At 56.2% G+C, this 11,044-nt stretch overlaps 1 protein-coding gene across 2 annotated transcripts in view; it reads right to left on the bottom strand.

The window, feature by feature from the left end:
- The window catches only part of AGTRAP (angiotensin II receptor-associated protein), an 11,621-nt gene continuing 577 nt past the window's right edge, over nucleotides 1-11,044 (bottom strand). The window contains exons 2-5 of one of the 2 annotated variants that reach the window (XM_005873441.2): nucleotides 5,548-5,582; nucleotides 3,703-3,808; nucleotides 2,678-2,882; nucleotides 1-337 (exon numbers count right to left, since the gene is read on the bottom strand). In XM_005873441.2, coding sequence (XP_005873503.1) covers nucleotides 225-337; nucleotides 2,678-2,882; nucleotides 3,703-3,808; nucleotides 5,548-5,582 — 459 coding nt within the window. In that variant the 3' untranslated portion in view covers nucleotides 1-224. Of the gene's footprint in view, nucleotides 338-2,677; nucleotides 2,883-3,702; nucleotides 3,825-5,547; nucleotides 5,583-11,044 lie in introns of both variants that reach the window. The other variant, XM_014545496.1, reaches the window with a different exon arrangement.

The raw sequence follows: 11,044 nt of genomic DNA, 5'->3' as shown, positions 1-11,044 counted from the left end.
TGGGTGGGGAGTCTCGGGGAGCCTGGGACAGCTGTGTGCACAGAGCCATTCCGGCAACACCTGAGATGGGGAATAGGACACGTTCCACATTAGGTCCAAGAGAGGTGGGGGTCAAGGGCAGCCGTAGATCAGTGTCCAGGGCACAAGGAAGGCCCTGCTGACCAACCTCCCCTACAGTTTGTGATTCTGGCCCCGGAGCTGCGGCCAGGGCAGCAGGGCTGGCTTCAGTACCCTTGGGAGGTGTGACCCTTGTCCTCCGCGCCTGCATAAAAGTTTGTGGGGGCCTCTGGTGAGTCAATGGTCTGGTAGGCACTGCGCTGAGATGTGCTTCCAATACCTAGGAGGGCAGGGAGATGGAGAGGAAGCAAAAATGAGGGGTGAGGCTCAGGACATTCCACTGAGTCCAAACCAAGACCCACTCCACCCCCACCAGGCAGGCCAGAGCTGGCATCCTGGCACCCAGGGCAGTGACAGTGGCCACAGCCCCAGATACCAAGCCTTTCACCACAATGTTCATTCAATCCTCCCATATCCCTACGGAGCAGGCATTTTTACTGTCCCCACTTTACAGATGAGGAAACTGAGGGTCAACGAGATGAACTGACTTGCCTGAGATTACACAGCTCAAAGCTGAGGACGAGGATGCAAACGGGAGCGTTGTGTTCCTCTATCCCAGCAATTTCCCACCCTGCTCATATGGCGCGCACCCAGGGCAGTGACAGTGGCCACAGCCCCAGATACCAAGCCTTTCACCACAATGTTCATTCAATCCTCCCATATCCCTACGGAGCAGGCATTTTTACTGTCCCCACTTTACAGATGAGGAAACTGAGGGTCAATGAGATGAACTGACTTGCCTGAGATTACACAGCTCAAAGCTGAGGACGAGGATGCAAACGGGAGCGCTGTGTTCCTCTATCCCAGCGATTTCCCACCCTGCTCATATGGCGCGCGCGCACACACACACACACACACACACATCACTCAAATTCTGTGGCACACCAAAACATGTATTTTTTGCCAATCTGACCAAAAAAAAAGTATAACTTTGATTCATTCACACTGGATGGCTATTGCGTTGGCTGCTATAATTTCTTTCCCTGACAATCTAAGGGAAGAGAGGTCAGTGCTCCTGACTAAATAGCCAGGTACCGCGTGTTTTAAAAATTCTCGCGGCACACGGGTTGAAAGTCGCTGCTCTCTCTATCCAGAGGCTCAGAGCCTGGCCGCTGCAGAGGCTGGGGCCGGGGGTGCGAGGCAGGCGGCAGGGCTCTCAGTGCCCACCCTCCACACTCCCGTCTCCACGCTGCTCATCTGTCCGATGATCCTGAACAAGGGCCTCAGTTTCCCCATCTGTCCAATGGGAGGAATGTTACTGGCTCCCCTCACCCCAGGGCAGGCCACAGGCCACTCCTGCCTACCCTGGGCCCCACTGCTCCACCAGGCAGGTCACCGGTCACTCTCGGCCTATCTCAGGAGTGAACCGCGTGCACACACACACACAACACACACACACACACACACATCACTCAAATTCTGTGGCACACCAAAACATGTATTTTTTGCCAATCTGACCAAAAAAAAAGTATAACTTTGATTCATTCACACTGGATGGCTATTGCGTTGGCTGCTATAATTTCTTTCCCTGACAATCTAAGGGAAGAGAGGTCAGTGCTCCTGACTAAATAGCCAGGTACCGCGTGTTTTAAAAATTCTCGCGGCACACGGGTTGAAAGTCGCTGCTCTCTCTATCCAGAGGCTCAGAGCCTGGCCGCTGCAGAGGCTGGGGCCGGGGGTGCGAGGCAGGCGGCAGGGCTCTCAGTGCCCACCCTCCACACTCCCGTCTCCACGCTGCTCATCTGTCCGATGATCCTGAACAAGGGCCTCAGTTTCCCCATCTGTCCAATGGGAGGAATGTTACTGGCTCCCCTCACCCCAGGGCAGGCCACAGGCCACTCCTGCCTACCCTGGGCCCCACTGCTCCACCAGGCAGGTCACCGGTCACTCTCGGCCTATCTCAGGAGTGAACGGTAGGAAACCTCACCCATCTCTCCCCACTTCTGAGAGAGAGAGAGGAACAGAGGACATGTGTGGGAAATGGCTCGGCCACCATGAGGAGGGTTACAACCAGGTGAGGCCGTGCAGCAGGGCAGGGCGGGGCTGGCTAAGGGAGAGGGCCGGTAGGCAGGGTAAGCCCTGCAGGTGAGTGCTGCCTTCGGCTGAGGCTCCCTGGCTCATGCCGGCACCATCTCTCCCTCGGCCACCCAGACCCCAGGAGACAGGAGAAGGGGGCTCTAGGGATGGGGTTGGTGGGAGTGGAGAAGAGAGGGTGGCCCTGCAGGTGCCTCGAGTCTCAGGCTGCAGACTGCCCAGAGCTGCCCGTGGAACCGGATCACTCCCCCAGCTGGATCCGGTGTTTGGGCTCAGAGGGAGTCCTGGCTGCTGCCTCCAACTCTGCCTCTAGCCTGATGGCAGGGCAAGGTCACACCAGGCTGGGACAGCTGTGTGCACAGAGCCATTCAGGCCAACACCTGAGATGGGGACTAGGACACGTTCCACATTAGGTCCATTAGGGCCGGCTTCAATACCCTTCGGCGGAGACCGGGAGCTGGCACAGATTAGGGGCAGGGGCTGCGGGGGAGACAGAGGAGACGTGGGGAGCTGGTAGCATGCTCACCTGGATACACAGAGCTGAACGGGCCCTCGCCCCCGCGCTGCAGGTACATGTTGTAGAGCATGAAGCAGGAGAAGGGCTTGAGGAGCAGGCTGAGGATGGCCATGCCGGCGCCGAAGCGCCCTACGTCCAAGAGGCCGGCCCGCGGGTAGAAGATGCTGATGTGGATGATGTCCAGGAGGATGGTGACCACCAAGCCACCCAGAAACTGCAAGACAGGCCAGCACAGAGCCCAGGTGTGACCACGTGGCATCAGAGTTCATTGCCTCCCGTCCTGCCCCCCGTCACGTAACCAGGCCGGAAGCTGCCTTTGAGCCCTACTGTGACCTCAGGGGTTGCTGGAAAACAGGCCCAGCAAGCAGGCGGGACCCTGTGGATGAGACGCCCGACGGGACTGCAGAGTGGAGCAGGGATTCGGGGGCGGGGGCGGGGGTACCTGAGGCCCAGCCCAGCCTGCCAGCCCCACCCAAGCCCCCGCCCATCTCCTGTCACCCTTGAGGCCAAGACAAGGTACAAGACTTGGTTCCAGAACCTCTGAGATGGAAGGTACCTGAGTTCACCCACTCTGTCTCCACCACCAAGGAAATCCCTTCTCTGTCATCCTGAGAGGCCCCAGCCACCACCCTTCAGGGAGAGCTTAACTGGGCTGTATCCACTTTGACCTCACAAAGTAGTAGAGTTCCCTCTTTGCGGGTCTCCTCCTAAAAGAGGGTCCTGGCGGGGTGGGGGATTGGCGGGGGGGTCTTGAGTACGCGTCCCACTGCCCTCGGGGCGTGGCCAGCCTGGGCCACTGGTGGGACCACGCCCCATGCCTTTTTGCGGGAAGACAATGGGCACGCTCCGGGCTCTCTGAGCCAGGCAGGCAGAGAAGCAGGCCCAGGCCAGGCTAGCAAATACACGCAGGCTGCAGCCCGGCTTTAGAAAACGGGAGATAGGAACAGGCAGAAGATTGGAACAGGTGCAGGGAAGACAGAGCAAGGGCCACAGATCATCCTGAAGCTTGGCCCAGTGCTGCTTCCCCAGCTCACCATGCTTATAGCGTCGATGGAATCCTTCTGAGCGACGGCCCAAACGCCCAAGGCCAGGGCGGTGAAGTTGGCCCAGGCATAGGGGCCCCCGAACATGAGGCAGCCCCTGTGGGAAGATGGATCTGAGTCAGGTTAGCAGGTGACGGCCCCACAGGTGACCCCCCCACCCCCCACAGGCTACCTCCCTGGAGCGCCAGGGTCTCAGGGAGCCTCTGAGAAGAGGCCACAGTCGGCCAGGCCTCTTGTGCCCCAGCTGTGAGCCAGGAACGTCAACAAATCCAGGAACGTCAAACGGCTCTGCTTCCCAAATGGATCCCTTCGGGCCCAAACCACCATCCTCTCCTGCCAGGTCGTACCAGCCTGCCTGCTTCCTTCCACTCCTGCCCCCTCCGGGCCATTCTCTAAATAGCAACCAGTAAAGTTCATCTGGTGATATCTCCTCCACTCCAAGTCCTACCAGTTTTCTGCCCCACTTGAAATAAGAGGCTCTCTCATGGCCTAAGGGGCCCAGTGGGAGCCACTGGTGACACCTGTGCCTACCTCTACCCTGAACACCTGGCCCCTTTTTGTCATTTCAGACTCAGCTCAAATGTTCACCAAGACTCCTTCCCTGACCGCCCAATTTTAAATGCCACCTCGTCACTGTCTAATTTAATTCTCAACCTGTGGGTTGCGACCCCTGAAAATATATCCTGCATATCAGATATTTATATTACGATTCATAACAGTAGCAAAATTACAGTTATGAAGTAGCAACGAAAATAATTTCATGGTTGGGGGTCACCACAACATGAGGAACTGTATTCAAGGGTCATGGCATTAGGAAGGTTGAGAACCACTGGAACAATGCCCACCCTGTTTTATTTCTTAGGGTATTGCTACTAACTGATGTTTACTTATTGTCAACCCAATGAAAATACTAATTACCACAGAGCCCTTACTAGTATCTGGCACATTTCTACATGCTTTAAATGAACTCGTTTATGTGCATTTGTGTTAACTCAGGGAAGGAGGCACTATCATTATCCTCATTTTACAGGTGAGGAAGCTGAGGCTCAGAGAGGTCAAGTAACCTGCCCGAGATCCCACAGCTGCTAAGTGGCGGCGCTGGGATTTGAACCCAGGCAATCTGGGTCCAGAGGCCATGCTCTTTTTAAAAAAAAAAATATTTTTATTGATTTCAGAGAGGAAGGGAGGAGAAAGAGATAGAAACATCAATGATGAGAGAGAATCATTGATCGGCTGCCTCCCGCACGCCCCCTACTGGGGATGGAGCCTGGGCATGTGCCCCGACCGGGAATCGAACCGTGACCTCCTGGTCCTTAGGTCGACGCTCAACCACTGAGCCACACCAGCCGAGCCAGGGGCCATGCTCTTATTTGCCATTTTCACTGGACCTCGACTGCCCCAGCGTGCAGTGAGGCGCTCCATCCACTAAACAACCGTCCCTAAAGTGCACCAGCCAGAAAACTCATCCAAGCAGTTCAGTGTAGAATGCAACGAGGCTCCACAGTCCTGGAGTCAGTCACTCATCCTGGGGTTTTAAGAGAGCAAGTGCCGGGGCCGAACGAAGCCCAGGCTCACCAGCTCCGAAGCTAGAGGAGTGTGGCTGAGAAATCTGCATTTGACCTCGCTACCCTGGATGAGGGCTCGGAGCTCCTAGGAGGCCGCGATGGCCAAGGCCTCGGGGGACTGCCTGCCCCTCCCCCATCCCTGGGACGGGGGCGGCTTGCTGCCGATCTTCTTGACAAAGGTGCTATTTAGTCTTGGAACTGGCTGGGGACACAGGAGACATGTGGGCCCATATCCCAGGAGACAGGCGGACACACCTGCGGAGTCACTTACCAGGTCGTCAGCAGCCAGTGAACCAGGATGATCAGCTGTGGCACAAAAAGGGGGAGGGGGGGGAGATCTGTGAATGTGACCACCATGGGGAGCAGGGGGTGGGGATGCTTGTGGAGCCACTGCCTGGCACCGAAGAGGGCTACACCGATGTCTGCCATGGCGAGTGAACTGGTGGAGGAGGAGGAGGAAGGCCAGGCCAGGCCAGGCGGGGGACACTGCCCCCTCACTCCGCCCCATTCCCTTGGGGCTGCTGACCCCTGCCCCTCTTCCTGCTTCCAAAGGCTGGAGGCTCCTTTGGGGAAGCAGGAATCTGCCCTGGAATGGAGGAGACCTTGACGGGAATGGCCAGGGTGGTGGCAAGGCGCTCAAAGAGGCTGATTTCTTGGGACTCTGGAGCTGGGGTGCCGTGTCTCCCACGGGGGGGGGGGGGGGGGGGGCGCGGGGGGGGGGGGGGCAGGGGCCTTGAGGGCCTTGGAGTGTGGATTCCATTCCACACGAGGAAGCCAAGGCAGGCTCCTTGGTATGCTTTACGCTCAGGGGAAAAAACCCTCTGGCTCTTTTGTCATATTCCACCCTTTTCTATTGCCCCCTATGTCCTTAAAGGAACAGCCCCCTTGACTGGAGCTGGCCTCCACTGCTGGTCATAGAAAGGGAACTGAGAAGAAGCCACTGTGCCTGGAGTAGAAGATAAGAGGAGAGTTAGGAAGGGACGTCAGCTGGGGGTTGGGCAGGGCTGACCCTGGGGGTGGGGGTGGATTCTGATCTCTATCCTCAGAGCCAGCCACTGTCCCCTCTGTTCTGCAGGAATCCCTGCCCACAGAGGAGAGAGATCTGCCCAAGGCCACACTGTGCCCAGCCACAGCGGTCCTGGCATCTGCCTTCCAGACTAAGAGGCGGCGCAGAGGAAAGAGGCACAGGGGAGTCACAGCACCACCTCAGCCTGAGAACCAACACCCGACCCTTCCCACCATGGATTTCTGTCTCAGAACCCGTTTCCTCTCCCAGTGCTCTGGCTCCGACACCCCCGCTGTGCGCACCCAGGTCTGCACCAAAGGGCCCTGCAGAGCCCGGCTTTCTGGCGAGAGGAAAGGCTGAGACCGGAGGGCCGCGGATCCGCAGGGAAGCGTGTGGCTTAAAGGCTTTTCCTAGAGTCGGAGGGGCCTGCAAGACGAGTGAGAACCTGGCTGAGGTGTAAAACGAGGCCATCTCTCTTGGGAAGCAAAGGGCATGCCCTGGAAATACTGCAGATCCTCAAAAGACATCCGGCCCGTTCCGTGTGACATCGCTCGTCTCATAAATATTTAAGGAACTTAACGCGACCCGATCACTTCTCTTAAGCCCCTGGGAAAAGAAACCCACCGAAGAGCAAGCCTCCCCTCCCTCAGTTTTCCCAGCTTTGTAATGGGTGGGCACACCCCCAGGCCTCTGTCCAGGAAAGCTCCATAAGAAACCCGGCCAGACCGGCCCTGCCCTTCCCCACGGTTCCCCTGGAGAACAGTGACTCATCTCAGCGCCAAAGAACTGTCCGCAGGCTCTGGGGGAGGTCTCCGGTAAAGAGGGGCCACCTGGGATGCTCAGGTGCGGCCACGGGGGGCGGGGCGGGAGGGCGCCGGGGCCTGAGGGTGTGCCTGGGCAGCCAGACCGCTCCTGGCTGGGCAAGAGGAAGGGAAGACCCGAACTCTCCTTCAGAGTGGGAGACTTTTCACACAGTGCTCAGCCGAGGGCGTTGGCCCAGCCCGTTTCCAGATGTGTCAGAAGACCGGGCAAGAGAGGGTCAAAGAACCCAGGTAGCAGGGCGGGGGTGTGGGATGCTGGGTTAGGAATAAGAGACCAGGGTTCTGGTCCAGGCACCAGGTCCCTTGGTGGCTGTGAAATGGAGGCAATGCCCATCACCCATATGTCCTGTGGGGGTGCCTCCACCGCAGAGCCAGGCATCAGGAGGGTCCCGGGAGGTACCCGTTTAATAAGCAGAGGTACCGTGTGGGACAGGCATCCGCAACAGCGTTGACAAGAGCAACTCCCGCTCCTGAGGAGGAGGTGCCTACCGCGTGTCCACCCTGCCCCGGACCCTTGGCCCGTGGCATCCTCGCAACTACGTGGGGGAGAGTATGAATCCTGTTTCAGTTAGGAAGAAACCGAGGCTGTGAGAGGTGACGTGAACTGGACCAGAACATAACACTCATAAACAAGACAGCCCAGATGCAAATCTCAGACCTGGTTTATCCGTTCCGAGTTTTTATGCCAATAAAAATAGAACGCCCCACCCCCTCCTGGACCCCTGGATCCTCCTCTTATCGCCCTAGAAGATAGGGTTTATTTTTGTCCTCTTTTTACAGCGAGGAAACGGATCCTCGGGAGAGGTTAAGAAACCTGCTCAAGGCCACGCGACTAGTAAGCAGCAAAGCCTGGCCTTGAGTGCAGGTTTGGCCCCAAGGCCGGTGCGACACTGTCAGGACCTGGAAGAGCAAGGGAAGGGCGGGTGGAAAGCAGGTTCAGCCTGGAGGAGGGAAGGCAAAGGGGAAACCAAGGAGTTATGAGGACCTGGACTTGGACCCTTTGTTCGCCGCTAGAGCCCGTGGGGGCTGGAATGGGGGTGGAGAACTTCCCAGACAGATGTGGACAGACCTCAGATCAACATACAGATCAACATATGGAATATATTCCTATCAGTCCCGTGCCAACACGACCTGTTACATGAGGTAGTGAGATCCCTGAGGTGGCTGAGGCTCAGGGACACCCCTCAGGGCTGCCCTCGAGGGGAGACAGAACCAGGCAGTGGCTAACTGTGTGGAGCCAAATATGTGGGTCAGATCCTGGCTCCATGACGCAGAAGCTGTGTGAGCGTGGGCAAGTCACCTGCCCTCTCAGAACTGCTGCTTGCTGTTCTGTATATTAGGGCCAACATGCCTGTTTCATAGGGTTGCTGTGTGGATCTAGTGGTACAGGGAGGTGGAGAGGTTTATGAAACCCTGAACACAGTGCCTACCAGGTAGTCAGCCCTTGATACCCAGCTGTCCTGAATTCTTAACCCTAATTCGACTCGATCCCCTATCCCTTCCCAAGGGCCTCTTTCAACAGGGGCCCATGAACCCAAGTCTAGTCCTTTCTCAGCTCGTCTCAATGTCATTCCTCCAGCACAGGACCTGCCCTGGCTAACTGTGTGGAGCCAAATATGTGGGTCAGATCCTGGCTCCATGACGCAGAAGCTGTGTGAGCGTGGGCAAGTCACCTGCCCTCTCAGAACTGCTGCTTGCTGTTCTGTATATTAGGGCCAACATGCCTGTTTCATAGGGTTGCTGTGTGGATCTAGCGGTACAGGGAGGTGGAGAGGTTTATGAAACACTGAACACAGTGCCTACCAGGTAGTCAGCCCTTGATACCAGCTGTCCTGAATTCTTAACCCTAATTCGACACGATCCCCTGCCCCTTCCCAAGGGCCTCTTTCAACAGGGGCTCATGAACCCAAGTCTAGTCCTTTCTCAGCTTGTCTCAATGTCATTCCTCCAGCGCAGACCTGCCTCATGATAGAGCTCAAGTTAGGGCCTGTCCTTTGTGCAAAGGGCCTGGGGCGCCTATTTCTTCTCATCTGGCACCACTGCCCACTCTGCCGGGGCACAAGCAGGCAATGGGCCAATGAAGAAGTGGGGAGGGAGTGCTGGGGCACCGGGGGGGGCATTTCCCAGCTCCCTCGGGGCCCTGATCTCAGAACATCTAAGTGGCCCGTGAACGAGGAATCGACAGCTGCCCTCCGTAGGGCGGCCAGACTTAACAACAAGAGCACAGAACGCCTAGCTAATTTTTAACTTCGGATCATGAATATTTTGTCAGTAGGTCCCAACTATTGCCCGGAACATACTTACGCTAAAAAATTACTCACTGTTGCCCTGACCGGTTTGGCTCAGTGGATAGAGCGTTGGCCTGCGGACTCAAGGGTCCCGGGTTTGATTCCGGTTAAGGGCGTGTGCCTTGGTTGTGAGCACATCCCCAGTTGGGGATGTGCAGGAGGCAGCTGATCGATGTTTCTCTCTCATCGATGTTTCTAGCTCTCTGTCTCTCTCTTCCTCTCTGTAAAAAATCAATAAAATATATTTTTTTAAAAATTACTCACTGTTGATCTGAAATTCAAATTCAACTGGATAGAGACAGAGGGTCTTATTTCCCCCGTCAAGGGAAGGACCGGCTGTTTCATTCTGGGCACCGAAAGCTCACACCTGTGGCGGTGCATGGCTGTCAGGCCCATAAAGTTGCTCAAAAAACACAGCCTCTGAAGTACCTAAGCTGTCACTTACTTACCGGGGGCCAGGAAAGGGCAGCTTTGAAGTCTGACCCGGTGGGGTTGGGTCCTGACTCTGCCACCTAATCCCTGTGGGACCTCGGCAAGTTGTTTGCCTGATCTGAGCCGAGGTTTGTTCATCCTTAAAAAGATGACAGGATCAGCTTTCTGGAGAGGCTGCTGGGATTAAATAAATAACCTGGCATACCACAGATGCCCCTTCCGATTCCTGCACCTCTGCCCGTCACCTGATTTCCCCTTCCCATTATTTTAGGCAAATCTCTAATCCAGCGGTTCTCAACCTGTGGGTCTCGACCCCTTTGGCGGTCGAACGACCCTTTCACAGGGGTCGCCTAAGACCATCCTGCATATCAGATATTTACATTACGATTCATAACAGTAGCAACATTACAGTTATGAAATAGCAACGAAAATAATTTTATGGTTGGGTCACAACATGAGGAACTGTATTTAAAGGGCCAGAAGGTTGAGAACCACTGCAGGAAAGGCAGTTGGCATGAACCCCACACTGTCTGCCACAGAATGAGTATGGATGCCAACAAACCTCAGTTGCCCTTAGGTAGTTTTCTTCCCAGCTAACACGTGACTCCAAGCCCGCTCCCTCGCTCCAGCCACCTGCCCAGGCAGCTGCTGACGGGAAGCTTCGGGGAGGTTTGCCCCAGCGAGTGTGGCTGCGAAATAGCCCAGACCTCCTCTCAGAACCCAAATATGGACGGTGTGTTGTTTTGTCGTCACTTATCGCCTGGGTTCGCTTCCTCCTTGAGTACCAGACACCTCTGGCTGCTAAATGCGTTGTCATTTTCGAAGATTCCTGAATAAAGTCTCAAAGGAGACAGCACAGAGACTCAAAACCGCAACATTGGTCCAAGGTTCACAGCCTCCTGTTGAAAGCTACGGGCCCGGGCCCTCGGTCGCAAATACGACCAAGGGGTGGGCGGGGAGAAAAAGAAGAACAGCCAAGGGCACCCTGGGGAGCTGAGGAGGAGGCTCAGGAAATGAGGACACCCCAGGAAGCCCAGCAGTGTTTTGCTAAGTGTACAAAGGTGGGGTTTTCTGCTATTAAGCAACTTCTAGCGGAGTTCGTGTTCCTTAGGAAATAAGGTCGAAGGGTTTACACAATTGGGAAAAACGAGGCTATCAGGCGGCACTGGGAGGCCAGGTAAAAGGTCCAGCCCCTCTCTCCGTGGAGGGGGTGTCCCGCTT

Source organism: Myotis brandtii, unplaced genomic scaffold, assembly GCF_000412655.1.
Source record: "Myotis brandtii unplaced genomic scaffold, ASM41265v1 scaffold410, whole genome shotgun sequence".
Taxonomy (NCBI): Eukaryota; Metazoa; Chordata; class Mammalia; order Chiroptera; family Vespertilionidae; genus Myotis; species Myotis brandtii.
This window is presented reverse-complemented; position numbering and strand designations above follow the sequence as displayed.